This window comes from Caloenas nicobarica, chromosome 14 (assembly GCF_036013445.1).
Source record: "Caloenas nicobarica isolate bCalNic1 chromosome 14, bCalNic1.hap1, whole genome shotgun sequence".
In the NCBI taxonomy this organism is placed as follows: Eukaryota; Metazoa; Chordata; class Aves; order Columbiformes; family Columbidae; genus Caloenas; species Caloenas nicobarica.
In genome coordinates, this window is record NC_088258.1 from 3,143,113 (window position 1) to 3,156,049 (window position 12,937).

Sequence of the window (12,937 nt, forward strand, 5' to 3'; positions counted from 1 at the left end):
TTTCACAGGGAGCCCATAAAAGGGGGAGGGGTGTGACATGAGGACTGACATTTTCTCTACAATAAGGTAAAAACAAACTAGAGGAAGAGAGAAGAAATCGCAGCTTTGCTGGTGCTGGATCCCCCGGCAGTGCCTCACTGGAACGATGCAAAACACCGTGTGTGTTGCCTCAGGCGAAGAATTGACACGAGTGGCCCAGAATTATATATGATCCCTTGTTTAGTGTAACGGCACAGCTACAGGAAAGGAGCAAAAGCTCTACAAGTGTTCCTGGGTGACCTTCCCCCCCACAAAACACCAGTATATTTTTATATGTGTATAAACCAGAATACTTCCCCCACAGCTTTTTTTTAATCGCACCTTCTTCTGCCTTCCTGCACCATCCACCACCAAACTGCTGCCGCCTTTGCCAACACACCGCAGTGTCTTTCTGCCCATCCTCACCTTTTTTAAAATAAAAAAAATAGTATTAAATGACTCAGCATACACAGGGTGAGTCAAAGCTGGGGATGATCCCCACCTGGTCGTTCCACCTGTGTCCTCCAGCTGCTCTCTACGTTAAGAAATAAGGCTCGAAGCAGCAGCACTGGCAAAGAAATCAAGGCTTCACACCTGTTCCCAGGCAGGATACTAAGCTGCAAGAGAGGAGCAAGAGTACAGCACAAAACATCCCTCCGTGGGGAGCCTGTTGATGCTCGGTGGTGTGATCCTGTATCAGAAAGGGTCCGTCTTGGGTCCGCCACACCAGCGATGGGCCAACGCAAACAGCAAGGTACGTAACTTCTAGTCCTCATGCTTAAAATCAGTGCTCCTGAGCAAAGGGAGTACGCGAAGAAAAAGCAGGATTTGCTAGGGGATGGAAGAAAGGTCCACGTGGCCAGGAGACCAGTGCGTGTTCTGCTCGGTTGGCTAAAAAGGGCAAAGTCCATCGTATGTCTCGAGAGGAGGAGGAGGGCATCTCCTGGAGCCAGTGACATCTGGCAAGGGAAGAGCAATGACAATGCCAGGGCTGACAGTGGGTGGAATCACCTTCCCACCCAAGTAACAGCCTGGATTTAGCTGAACCCGGGCCACGGCGCCGACATCTCCGCTGGTCCCGCCAACTGCTCCGCTCAGCAGGCGCTGGTGTCCCCACTTCAACTCCACAACCGCCTCGAACTGCTCGTAGGTGCCACCGAAGTGTCACGTTCCCAGCTGCTGTGAGCACGGGGACCCGATCACGTACCCTTCACCCAACCGTGGGGTCACACGGAGACAGGGAGAGAGAGAGAAACCCCCCCACGCGACCGGCGACAAAAGACCCTCTTCTTCCAGAAGTGGAATTGTAAGCCCGACGCATACACGCTTGACCTGGGGAAGGCTGAATTTGGGAAAAGCTACAACCAGGGAGAGCTGCGCCTGGATCTCCTCAGCTGGAAGGGAAGCAGGACCCCATCCCAGGGCTACAAAAAGCCACCGCTACGCGTTACCAACATACATGGGTTTAGCAACAGCAGCTGATGCTTTAGATGGCCATTAGTTCACTCCATGTGGTGAGAACAGTGATTTTCCACAGCCCCAGGGTGACGGTTTCCATGTCGGGGCTCCCTGGGTTGGGCTCCCATCATGCGGGCGAGAAGCTGACGGCGAGCAGCTCTGGGTGCACGGGCCACGTTCCTCCACGGTGGATGGGAGGAGGACGAAGGCGGCTGCTGACCGATGGGTGAAAGCAAACCCAACGCAAGGAGCAACACCGAGACTCCTGGTTAGAGAGATGGTCCAGGTGGGTCATAGCTGGGAAGGCTCCCGGGTCCTCCAACGCTCAGATTACGTAAAGTGCTACAATAAATTCAGATTAGGGTGAGTAGCTGCTCAGCAAAACATCCTAGAGGGCGTGTGCCTGCTGAGGAGGGAAAAGCCTTTGTATCCTCGTGGTTGAGCATCTTTCCTACCCTGCTGCTGTCTCCAGGACTTCACGTACACCCAGGCACAGGTCCCAGAGCATCGCGGCAAGACCATCCCCGTCCGAGCTCTGCCCGCCGCACGGTGCCGGCACCTTGGCCGGGAACAAGACGGGGTCCCGTGGGCAGCACCAACGGCTACCACATGCTGCAGGAGCGCCCTGGGAGCTGCCAAGCCGAGCATTTGGCCACGCCGAGGCCACACAAGCTGGACAAGAACCTGATTCACGCCACGGTCCAACCTGGTAGGACTGGAGATGTCGCCATCCCTCGGCGCTCACCACTCCAGAGCTGCAGCGGGTTTGCTCTGAGGGATGCGCTTGTACCACCCAACAGACCCAAAACGAGCCATGAAAGCTCTGAGAGCTGCTTCCAACAACCACATGCTGAGCACGCAAAAGACAAGAGGAACTTTGCTCCACGTGAAGGGCAGGGGGTATTTTTAACAGCCCAGCCTGTGCTGCGGGTCGCTCGGTGGCTGAACGGGGCCAGGAGCTTCAGCCCTGCTCCCGGCCAGGGCGATGGGCTAGGATTGTTACCAGTGGCACCTTGAAACACTCTAATTAGCCCGGGATGAAGCCACCAGGTCGGGGCAGCCCTGATGCTGTAGAGCAGCGTAGGCTGCTTCTAGGGAAAAAAACCCCATCCTCTGCTCGGCTGCTGTGTGCTGCATCCAGTGCTCCCAGCTCCCTCATTCACTTCTAGTTTGTCTCACTTTATCAGCCTCACAGCGCTAAATTGTATGCTTTAAATACAAAAGCTATTAGGACTGAGAAGGTCTGAAGCACATAACTGGTTTTGAGATTTTTATTTCAGGAAAAAGATTAAAGAATTAAAATAGGAGCTGCCCTGCTGACAAGAAGAATTGAATTCAAGAAGCTGATAAAAAAGGAGCATTATATGCATTGAGCACTGTGCATTTTCAGTCAATATTGGCTCTACTCTCTACTCTACTTTCCTTTGACTAGGAAAAGGGAGTTTCACATGCGCACAGACCCTGGGATACACGGGACTCAATGAGAGGAAAGGAGTAACAGCAAAAAAAAAAATTAAAAAAAAAAAAAAAAAAAGAGAGAGTGCTGGGCTTGATCTAACAGAGGCAAGAAAGTGATCTTAGAGCTTGGCCCCCGAAACACCAATTCCAACCACCAGCGAGACGGGAGGCAAAGACACACCGACGGGGCGGGCTCGACGGTGCAGCTCCCTATCCAGAACCACCCTGGCAGCCCCCGAAGCTCACCGGGGCTGCGGCATCGCCGGGGCTGCGGCATCGCCTACATTCAGGATACGGCACAGTCACGGGGCAGGAGAATCATTTCTTGCGTCCTTCTCCAGCGAGACATCAGTGTCGTTACCTCCAGGCTGCGTACGCCGGCACGGGCTTGTGCTCCCCGACAGCTCCCCAAGGCTTTCCCCGCCTCGTAGGTGCAAGTAATGCAATCGAGATCAATGGTTAATTAGGCTCCTGGCGTGCTCTGAGCACTGGGTCTCTTGACAGCAGTAAGAGCTCGGTATGGCCGATACCACCCCAGGCCCTGCTTGCATACCAAAAACGGTTGGTACGACAGATTTAGCTTATTAACAGGCTACTGAGCCTTAATACTGACACTTAGTGTAATGGTTTACAGTAAAGGAAGGATTCTCCTACAAAGCGCCAAAGAGAGGGGGGGTGGAAAAAACCAAACAACAACAACCCCACCCCAATCCCTTCCTCTCCCTCTCAGAGTCCCTGGAGCATCTCACAGGCAGGGAAAGGTGCTGGGGAGGCGAAGGGGGCGGCGGGGGGCACGGCCACCGCGGCGCCGGGTCCCGTCGAGGGCGTCAGGACGAAACGACAGCGAGGAGAGTCGTTAAGGAACAAGAGACAAACAGTGCTGGTGCTGTGCTGCCTCAAGCTGGGAGGTGCGCGTGGTCAAGCGGAGCGGGGAGAACTAGTCTTTCTTCAAGTCCCTGGATTCAAAAAGCTTCAGGCGCTCTTGCACAGTCAGGCCTTCCTTCAGACTCTGGGAGAGACAAAAGACAGAGCGTCGGGCACGGGCGGGAGGTGGTGGTGGGTGTCTGGCACATGGAGAGGGCGCGATGCGGAGGGAAAGGAGCCGTGGGCAGCGGGAGAATGGCCTCCTCGGCGGGGAGGTTAGTGGGACATGCTAAGAGAAAACACACGGTTATGGAGAGCGGTTACTGGGGAATGGTGCCTAGAGAGAGGGTGAGATTGCAAACGAACCAGGCGACGTACCAGAAGCAAAATGAAGAGGCAACACCATGCTGCAAGCGGGGTTAGCTCGACTCAGACAAATGACCCTGGGAGCTGGGGGAATTCCAGCAGAGCCCCGGCACCGCAGGAGCCCTGGGCGGGCCAGCTCGGATCTGCTAAGCCAGACCTGCACGTCGGTCCTCCCCACACCGACTGAACGCGCGTCCATCTGGGACGGTCCGGGCTCAGTCAAGGTACAGGCTTTGCTCAAGCAGTCATGGAAACTTGTGTTTTTGTTGCCAGCAACAATCCCACCCTTTCTCTAACCCCAGCCAGGGGGGTCTCCCAAGCCAAAGCTGCCTCTACTGCGCAGGGTTGGGCAGAGGACTGGCGGAATGCCCGCTTCAGGCCTAGCAGGAGCTGATGGCTGATCTGATGCAGATGCAGCATCCAGATTTCATGGCATGACACTCAGCGAGGCAACAGAAAAGCCTGCCCTGCTAGCCCTTGGCATTTGGATTTGTGAAATCTGTCGCCTACATGTGGGGACCCAGGAAAACAGCACTGTGAGGGGTGGAATCATAGAATCGCTTTGGTTGGAAGAGACCCTCAAGATCATCAAGTCCAACCATTACCCCACCCCGGGCACTGCCCCGTGTCCCTGAGAACCTCATCTCCGTCTGTCCAACCCCTCCAGGGATGGTGACTCCAGCACTGCCCTGGGCAGCCTGTTCCAATGCCCCACAGCCCTTTGGGGAAGAAATTGTTCCCCAGATCCAACCTCAACCTCCCCTGGCACAACTTGAGGCCGTTTCCTCTGGTCCTGGCGCTTGTTCCTGGGGAGCAGAGCCCGACCCCCCTGGCTCCAAGCTCCTTTCAGGCAGGTCAGAGATCAGAAGGTCTCCCCTCAGCTCCTGTTCTCCAGCTGAACCCCCGGGTCCCTCAGCCGCTCCCATCACACTTGTGCTCCAGCCCCTCACCAGCTCCGTTCCCTTCTCTCAACTCGCTCCAGCACCTCAAGGTCTTGCAAATTCTTGTCCCCTGTACAACAGCTTTAACCTGAAACTAGTCGGAGCAGACACACAAGCCTAAATCCAACCTTCCCTCCACCCTGCGGCCCCAAAGCTGTGGTGCAAGAGGTTCAGGGGCACAGAGCACCAGGCAGCGAGTTGTCCCTGTTTGCCGCTGCTACAGAGGAGCCACAGATACCTCCCCAACCACCAGGAAAAGCTTTCGTTGCTGGGCTGCTCCTGCTCTGGGATAGACGGCTGCCTGCCTGCACCCCGCAGGTCACCCCGCCTGCAAACTGATTCTTTGCAACTTGCAAGGAATTCGCTCTGCAGCTGGAACATTATTTGCTTTATAGACTGACAAGGCACAGACCTGAAGACAAAGTCCCTCCTATTAACAGGCAGCCACATTGATCCCCTTTTGCTTTTATTCCCTGACTGTGGTGCTGGAGGACTGTACAATCATAGCAGCTGGTTATGACTTTTGGGCTGGGTTTTCTTTAACGCGTGTTTATCAAGGCAGGACTCCATGATAAACTTGCTCTGAGCCTGTGCAGATTCCCATGGTTACTGTATTTCCTTAAATGTTTCTCTTCCCACAGGTCCATGAATACAGAACAGCTTTGCGAAGCAGTACGGAAATGAAAGCACTAAACCGGATTGGTTTGAATTTACAAATGCCGTTTGCTTTCTTTTCGAGGGGCAGCGGAGTCCCTTGGGATGCGGATCTCTGAGCACACGCTTCCTCACGGAAGTTTACTTTGGGCCTCTCTAAATAGGCAGCAACCCCTGCATTCCAGTTCGTGCATCTGATTTCCCATTAGATGGAAGGAGACAACACAAACCATTAGACTGCTCTGCCTGATGGTACAAATTCCAGTAAATTCAGCCCTCAGGCAGCCTGACAACCCATCCGAGTTGCTGATGAGGGGAGCCTGATGAAGGGAGATGGATGAAATCTGTGATAAAAGGATCCTCCATCAGACCTCCTCGGGCTCCCCAGCCACCCCTCTGCCGCCGCGCTGGGGAGCTCCTCTCTCTTCTGACCTCCCTCTGCAGATGTTCTAACCTCAATCTTCACCGCGAGCCGGTAAATTAACTATTGCTCCAGTTACTCAAGAGATATGGGTCATTAGGATCGGCCTCGTTTCTCATCAGCTCCCTCCTGTTGCTGGAGGAGCTCGGCAGCCTCGGGCCAGCGTGTGGGACAGGGAGCGGCAAGGTGGACACCGGGGAGCTGGAGGAAGCCTGGAGAGCAGGGGAGGAGGTTACTGGGCAAGGAACACTCTTTTGCTCAAGCACATATCAACCTAAAGAAGCAGCAATTATGGGTAAAGGAAATTTCGGGCATCTCCTCTGCAGCCAAGATGGGGGGCACCACTTTACACGCTACAGACCTTTGTGGGAAATGCATTTACAGGTATCACTGACCCACTCCTCCACCTGGCTAACAGCAAAATGGCTGGTTTTTTTTTTTCCTACGAGACCTGGATGTTGCTGCGGTTTAGTAGGAGGCATGCAGAGTCATTCAAGCATGCACACTCGGCGTCCCGCGCTCCCAACACAGCAAACAGGAGAACGTGCCCCACCATGTCCAAATCCTCTCCGTGCTGGTTAGCTGTGTCAGCGAGGGTGGGAGGAGCGGGAAGACGAGAAAGCCAAATTCCCCGGGGGAGAGCCAGAGAGATTGTGTTTCATAGGGATCTTGGGTCTGCTGACTTCTCCCTTCCCATTCCCCCCCGCCCCAGTAAAATAATTAGCCGTAAATAAACCCGTCAGTCATTAAGAGAAGGACGGGCTCTGGTTTGCCGTGGAGGTGTGAGCAGTGCATGCAAAAGTGAGCCGCTCCAGCGGGCGGCTGCGTCGCTTGGTGGGTGCCGCTTTGTTTACCTACGTGGCAGGGAACCTGGACTCGGGTTCATTTCAGTTATCCCATGAGACCTGCTCAATAACGGACTGTTGAAGGAAAAAAGCAAAGTAAAGAAAAAAAACCCAAACAAAACAAAACAAGAAGCTCATAAATTCTAAATGCATTGGCGTCCGCGCAGCCCCAGCCCCCCCGGCAGCGATGCGAGCAGGGAGAGCCCATGCTTGCTCTGCTCTCCTTCCCCCACCAAGCAACACAGACGAGGGAACACAAGATAAAATGGTCCGAATTGAAGTGGTGAAGGGAAACCCAACATCGGACCTGGCCCAGCAGGTCTGGCTGCCCCTGAAATTTGCAGAGACGCCCTCTGTATTTCCTGGGTGCAGCGCAGACACCCCAAGCCGATGACCCAGGCTCGGGTGGTGACGGTTTCCCCAGCACGGGCACCGAGCTCGAAGCCTTTCGCCTGCCCGGCTTCTCGCTCTGCCCAAGGTCTCAACCACTTCAAACAGCACGAGACACCAGGTGTCCAGTGGGGAGAGGCAAAGCAGGTTTTGCCCATGCTGATCTTCCTTCCAACTGACCTACTTTTTTTTTTCCTTCCTACCAACGATGACTTCTCAGTGGCTTTATTTGCCCTTTTTGCCCCTGAGGTCCCACAGGAACAGCCACGAGGGAACTCTGGCTGTCAGCAGGTGAACTTGGCAAAGCATCAACCGGGCTTTGGGACCCACAGCAGATACAGAACGGCCGGACAAACACAGGGCCATCTGCGCCATGTTAACACACAAATTAAGCGTGTGTTAAATACGCCCAGGACAAAGGCATCGTTGTTCCATACAAAGACCAAAAATCTTGCAGTGACAGAACACTGTAAAGCTGAGAATGATGTGCACATTTCCACCTATTGGCACCACTGAATTTCAACTGAAAACGGGGAGCAAATACGGGGAGAGTCCTCCTGTGAAAGACCAAAGAACGGGGTGAACTTCATCCTTTTTTAAAGCAGGGAGCAGCTTCACACCTCAATCTCGGCAGGGTCAGGAGTGTGTGTGTCCTGCTGGGCCCTGCCTGGCTGCACACCAGCCGTTTGGCAGTCAAAAGGTCACTTTCCTCCCCAGACTAACTCTAGTAACTGGGAAATTCTCAGTTTTCTTTCCCTACCAATTTCTTCCCACCTGGGACCCCCACTGGAGAGTAACGCTGGATATTTTCATCACTCACCTTTGACCTGATATTCCTTAGTTGCCGGCTAACACTGGATCTGTCTTTCTTCAAGAAATCAGGGTTGCTTTTTGATTTCATAATATCTGGGGAGAAGCAAAAGAAACAGCATCGGCCTGGTACCCGCGTGGTCTGCAAGGAGTGGGGCTGGGGCTGTTCTGCCCTCCCGGCCCAGGCAGCGCTGCCAGAAGGGCAGAGGGGACTCGGAGGGGTCTCTGCTGCCCTGCACAGTGTCTAGAATCACAGAATCATTTTGGTTGGAAAAGACCCTCAAGATCATTGTGTCCAACCGTTAACCCACCCCGGGCACTGCCCCATGTCCCTGAGAACCTCATCTCCGTCTGTCCAACCCCTCCAGGGATGGCGACTCCAGCACTGCCCTGGGCAGCCTGTTCCAATGCCCCACAGCCCTTTGGGGAAGAAATTGTTCCCCAGACCCAACCTCAACCTCCTCTGGCACAACTTGAGGCCGTTTCCTCTGGTCCTGGCGCTTGTTCCTGGGGAGCAGAGCCCGACCCCCCCTGGCTCCAAGCTCCTTTCAGGCAGGTCAGAGATCAGAAGGTCTCCCCTCAGCTCCTGTTCTCCAGCCGAACCCCCGGGTCCCTCAGCCGCTCCCATCACACTTGTGCTCCAGCCCCTTCCCCAGCTCCGTTCCCTTCTCTCAACTCGCTCCAGCACCTCAAGGTCTCTCTTGTCGCGAGGGGCCCAAAACTGACCCCAGGATTCGAGGTTTGGCCTCCCCAGTGCTCAGTACAGGAGCAAATTTGTAGCCTGAGGTTTTCCCACTACAAAATGCCAGGCGGCTTTCAAAGCCCACCAGCTTCCCACTCACAGGGCTGGAAGGAGAAACTGCCATGAGACGGCAATTCAGGTCCGCCTGGTCCCTGCCACCTCTGGTGAGACCGTCTGCAAGGAGCAGGGGTGGGAAGCAGCACAAAATGGCAAAAAAAAGCACCACTCAGCCCCGTTCCTGCACCAGGGCTTGTGTGCCAGGGTGCACGTGTTATCTCAGGAAACCCACGATCGCTTAGAGCTGCTGGAGGACTGACCATATCCCGATACAGTGGTGTTCACAGGGGATTTCTCTCCCTGAGCTTCTGTGGCTGCTTTCAGCTGCTCTTTCAACCTGCTGATATCACAGTCTGCCTTGGCCTTGACGATGCTCAGCTCCGTGTAGATGTCTTTGTACTTGTCGCTGGCATATTTCTTATCCTGGCAACGGAATAAGAATGACACAGCTGGAGTCAGACACAGCTGGAGCCAAAGGGGTTGTGAATGCGCTGAAGAGGAGCTTGGCAAATGCCGACGGAAGAGCCGGTAGCAAGGAGGAATGCTCGGCTGGGGGTAACACACACATTTCACACTCACTCTCGAAGCTGCATCTAACAGCCCGTGCACACGGCCGCCTCGTTACAGGATTGTTTGTGGGTTTTCATTTTAGCAAAGATGGGGAATTCAAGCGGAGTTCCCAGAAATGGCCTTGGCAAAGAGGCTGTCTGGAGCAAACCAGACCCGATGCTGGGAGGCTCTGATCACTTTTGCCATTTCAAATCTGAGCTGATGTGACAGGAAACAGGGAAAAACACTGAAGGGGATGTTTTCCCACAAGAAGGGAGAAGGGGAAAGTCCTGAGCTGATACAGTCGTGGAGCGCTTTACTGATTACACCAGAATGGCTATTCAATTCCAATCAAGGGAAAAAAATAGATGTTTCAAATGTGGGGATAAGTGAGCTGAAATCTAAGCACGCACACAGAGGAGCAGCACAGCCTGCAAGAGGATTTGCAGAAATGTCCCTGGGCATTACCCTCAGCGCCGTCTGCAGCTCGTCTTTGAGGGAGCTGATCTCCTGCTTCAGGTACTGGATTTCTGATTCTTTGACCCGCAGCAGGACCTGTGGGAACAGAAGCAGCGTGTTCACAGCCGAGCAGAAGCAGCGTGATCCCAAGATGTTCGCCCGCTGTGCCTGGTGACAACCAAGCCAGGGCTGGAAGCTCAGTCCCACACCAGCTCCATGCCAGCACCACAAAGCTGCTGTTCACCCGTCTTCTGGTTCGTGTTAAGAAAATTTCTCCTGGGTCTCGTGGGACCTCGCCCAAGCGTGCACGGCTGCTGTGCTCCCTGCACACCCCTTAGTTTACGTTAGTCCCCACTGCTTTGCACAGACTGGATCCCACGGGACAAGCAGGGAACAGACAGAAGGGAAGATCAGGATTCCAAAAGCTCCTGGCCCAATTTTGCCCCGTGATGCACAGTGCTGCCCAGCCATGCATGGATGCATAGAGGAATAGAATCATAGAACAGTTTGGGTTGGAAGGGACATTCCAAGCTCATCCAGTCCCACCCCTGCCATGAGCAGGGACATCTTCATCCAGATCAGGTTGCTCAGAGCCCCGTCCAGCCTGTGACAGGCTCCTGGGCACCTGTGCCCACCAAAGCTGCTTTTTCGGTGTGGCAGAGCTCACCTCCAGCTCGTAGGCATCCTTGCCCTGCGTGAGAGGCGATCCAGCAGCCTCTCCTCCTCCCTCCCCGGTCAGCAGGGTCCGCAATCGCGTGATCTCCGCAGCCAGGCGGTTATTCAGCTCCTGGGAAGAGAAGAAGAGACGTTGTGGAAAGGGGTAGCACGTCCATGGCTCAGCATGGAGCCCATTGGGTGGTTTGCCCATCACCTCCTGCCTGTGCCGGCTGCCCCGGGACATGGTGGGGACAGGGACCCTCACCTGGTTGTGGGCGTTGAGCTCCTGGTTCTCGCGCTGGCACTGCCGGAGGGCCTGCCTCTCAGCCTCCAGCGCCTGCGCCAGGTGAGCGTTCTCCAAACACTTCTGCGAATACTGCTCCGAAAGCACCTCCAGCTCCCGCTGCACCGACTGCAGCTCCTCCCTGCAGCAACACAGCCTGGGTTAGTGCCCTCCCCGCACACCCCCAATCCTGCCCGCTCTTCCTCCGGCACCCCGGGACAACCCAACAGGGATTCGAGCACTGGGGAGGAGGACTTGCACATTCCCTTTGGGAAAAACCACAAGACCAGAGCGAGCCAGCCCTTCCCTCTGCCGGTGCAGCAGTGCTTGGGCACCAAAGGGGACGGGAGGTCTTTCTCTAGCAGGTTAAATGGCAGGACCTCCTCAGGTTTCCAAAAACTGAGCTGAGATCTATCAAGTTTGCTCTGGGCACTCGGGACCTTGTATATTTACACACTTACACATCTTATGTAATGCATCAAGGTTAATAAAACTGCCTGTTTTGCTCAGCTCCCACACGAGGACAGCCTTGCCACAAAGCGCTAAATGCTTTCTCCTCGCCCAGTTGAATTTGGTTGGGCAACCCTCCTGCTGCAGCTGCGTGAAAAGCAGCACCGTCTCTGCACGTCTGCTATGTCTGGTGACCACAAAGCAGCTGAACTTGGGTTGTGTGCAGACGCTGACCTGGAGCTCGGAATATCATGGGCAACCAGGAGCCTCGAAATGATGCAGCTGTGTTGGAACCGAAGGAAAAGGTCCCTGCGATGACAGGTCTGTCCCTAACTCGTTACTGAAATCAAAGGGGAGGAAGGGGTCTCCCCCCATACACATCATCTCCCCGCGAGACGCAGAGGATGATGATGGACTCACAGGTATTGCCTCTGGAGCGCCTCGATGTCGGCGTTGACGCTGCTGATCTGGGAGCGCTGGGACTTCTCCAGCTCCCGCTCCAGCTCCTCCCGGTGCGCGTTCTTCATGGCTTCGATGGCTGCGTGGGACAGCACTGTGTTAGCACCCAGCGCTGCTCCACCCAAGGGCTCTTTTTTTTTTTAAATTTTTTGAGGTTTTGTTTGTTTTTTAAAGGAACAAAACCTGAATCATCCAGCAAACCTCCCACTGCTTCGCAGCCCCTTCAGTCTGTGCCCCTGGCTGCAAAGCAACAAAGGGGCTTCTGCAAATCCCACTTTTTAATTAAGTCCAAATGATTGTCCAAATCACATGTTGTTTCGTGGATGTGTGACTCCTAATGCAGAGACCCTGGGCTCCAGCACTTTGAAACTCCCTGGAGTACCAAAGAATAAATTTGGTGTGGAATTGGCATAAATTAACCATGGCAAAAATAAACACCTTTCTGAGTTGGAACTGAAAATGGATCAGACTGTGTTACAGCCAAGGGGAAGGAAACCAAGCCTGGAGAAGGACCGGGAGACGGGCGTCCATCATAAATGTATGTCCCACCAGCCTCTCCCCACGAACCCCACCCAGCCCTCATCCCACCCCACACTCTGCTCCTCCACGCTGGAGCAAACACCATCCTCATGTCCCCATCAACACGGAGCTGCCCCACCGCTGGGGACCCTCTGGTGTGTCCCCATTTACCTGAAATGGTGGCAGCCGTTTCTTCTGCCAACAGGCGGTCCTTCTCCTCCCGCAGCTTCTCCAGCTCCCGCTGGTGCTGCCGCTGCAGGTCCTCGATCTTCTTCTGGTGTGTCTCCTCCATGGCTGCAAAGCCCCTTTCACATGTTGCCTGCAAAAGGGACGAGGGGAAGGGGTTGACCCGGCAGTGTGAGGCTGGTGTCACAGCGGTGGGGAGCCCACCAGGAGCTCAAATTCCTGGTGCCATCATGGGGATCTTCTCCCTCCCCAACCACGGAGGAGCCGGCCAAGGATGGACCTCACAGATGGGTCAGAGCTTGTCCTGTCAGCTCAACCCCTGACAGCTCCAGTGAAAGGACGGGGTAGGTC

The 12,937-nt window shown here is 54.8% G+C and overlaps 1 protein-coding gene across 3 annotated transcripts in view; it reads right to left on the reverse strand.

The window, feature by feature from the left end:
- Positions 1-2,733: 2,733 nt before the first annotated feature.
- Positions 2,734-12,937, reverse strand: part of MPRIP (myosin phosphatase Rho interacting protein) — a 76,606-nt gene continuing 66,402 nt past the window's right edge. For 2 of the 3 annotated variants that reach the window (XM_065645161.1, XM_065645160.1), the window contains 8 exons: positions 12,572-12,719; positions 11,843-11,960; positions 10,955-11,114; positions 10,700-10,819; positions 10,042-10,128; positions 9,285-9,447; positions 8,236-8,321; positions 2,734-3,943 (listed from right to left, as the gene is read on the reverse strand). In XM_065645161.1, coding sequence (XP_065501233.1) covers positions 3,872-3,943; positions 8,236-8,321; positions 9,285-9,447; positions 10,042-10,128; positions 10,700-10,819; positions 10,955-11,114; positions 11,843-11,960; positions 12,572-12,719 — 954 coding nt within the window. In that variant the 3' untranslated portion in view covers positions 2,734-3,871. Of the gene's footprint in view, positions 3,944-7,038; positions 7,101-8,235; positions 8,322-9,284; positions 9,448-10,041; positions 10,129-10,699; positions 10,820-10,954; positions 11,115-11,842; positions 11,961-12,571; positions 12,720-12,937 lie in introns of all 3 variants that reach the window. The other variant, XM_065645158.1, reaches the window with a different exon arrangement.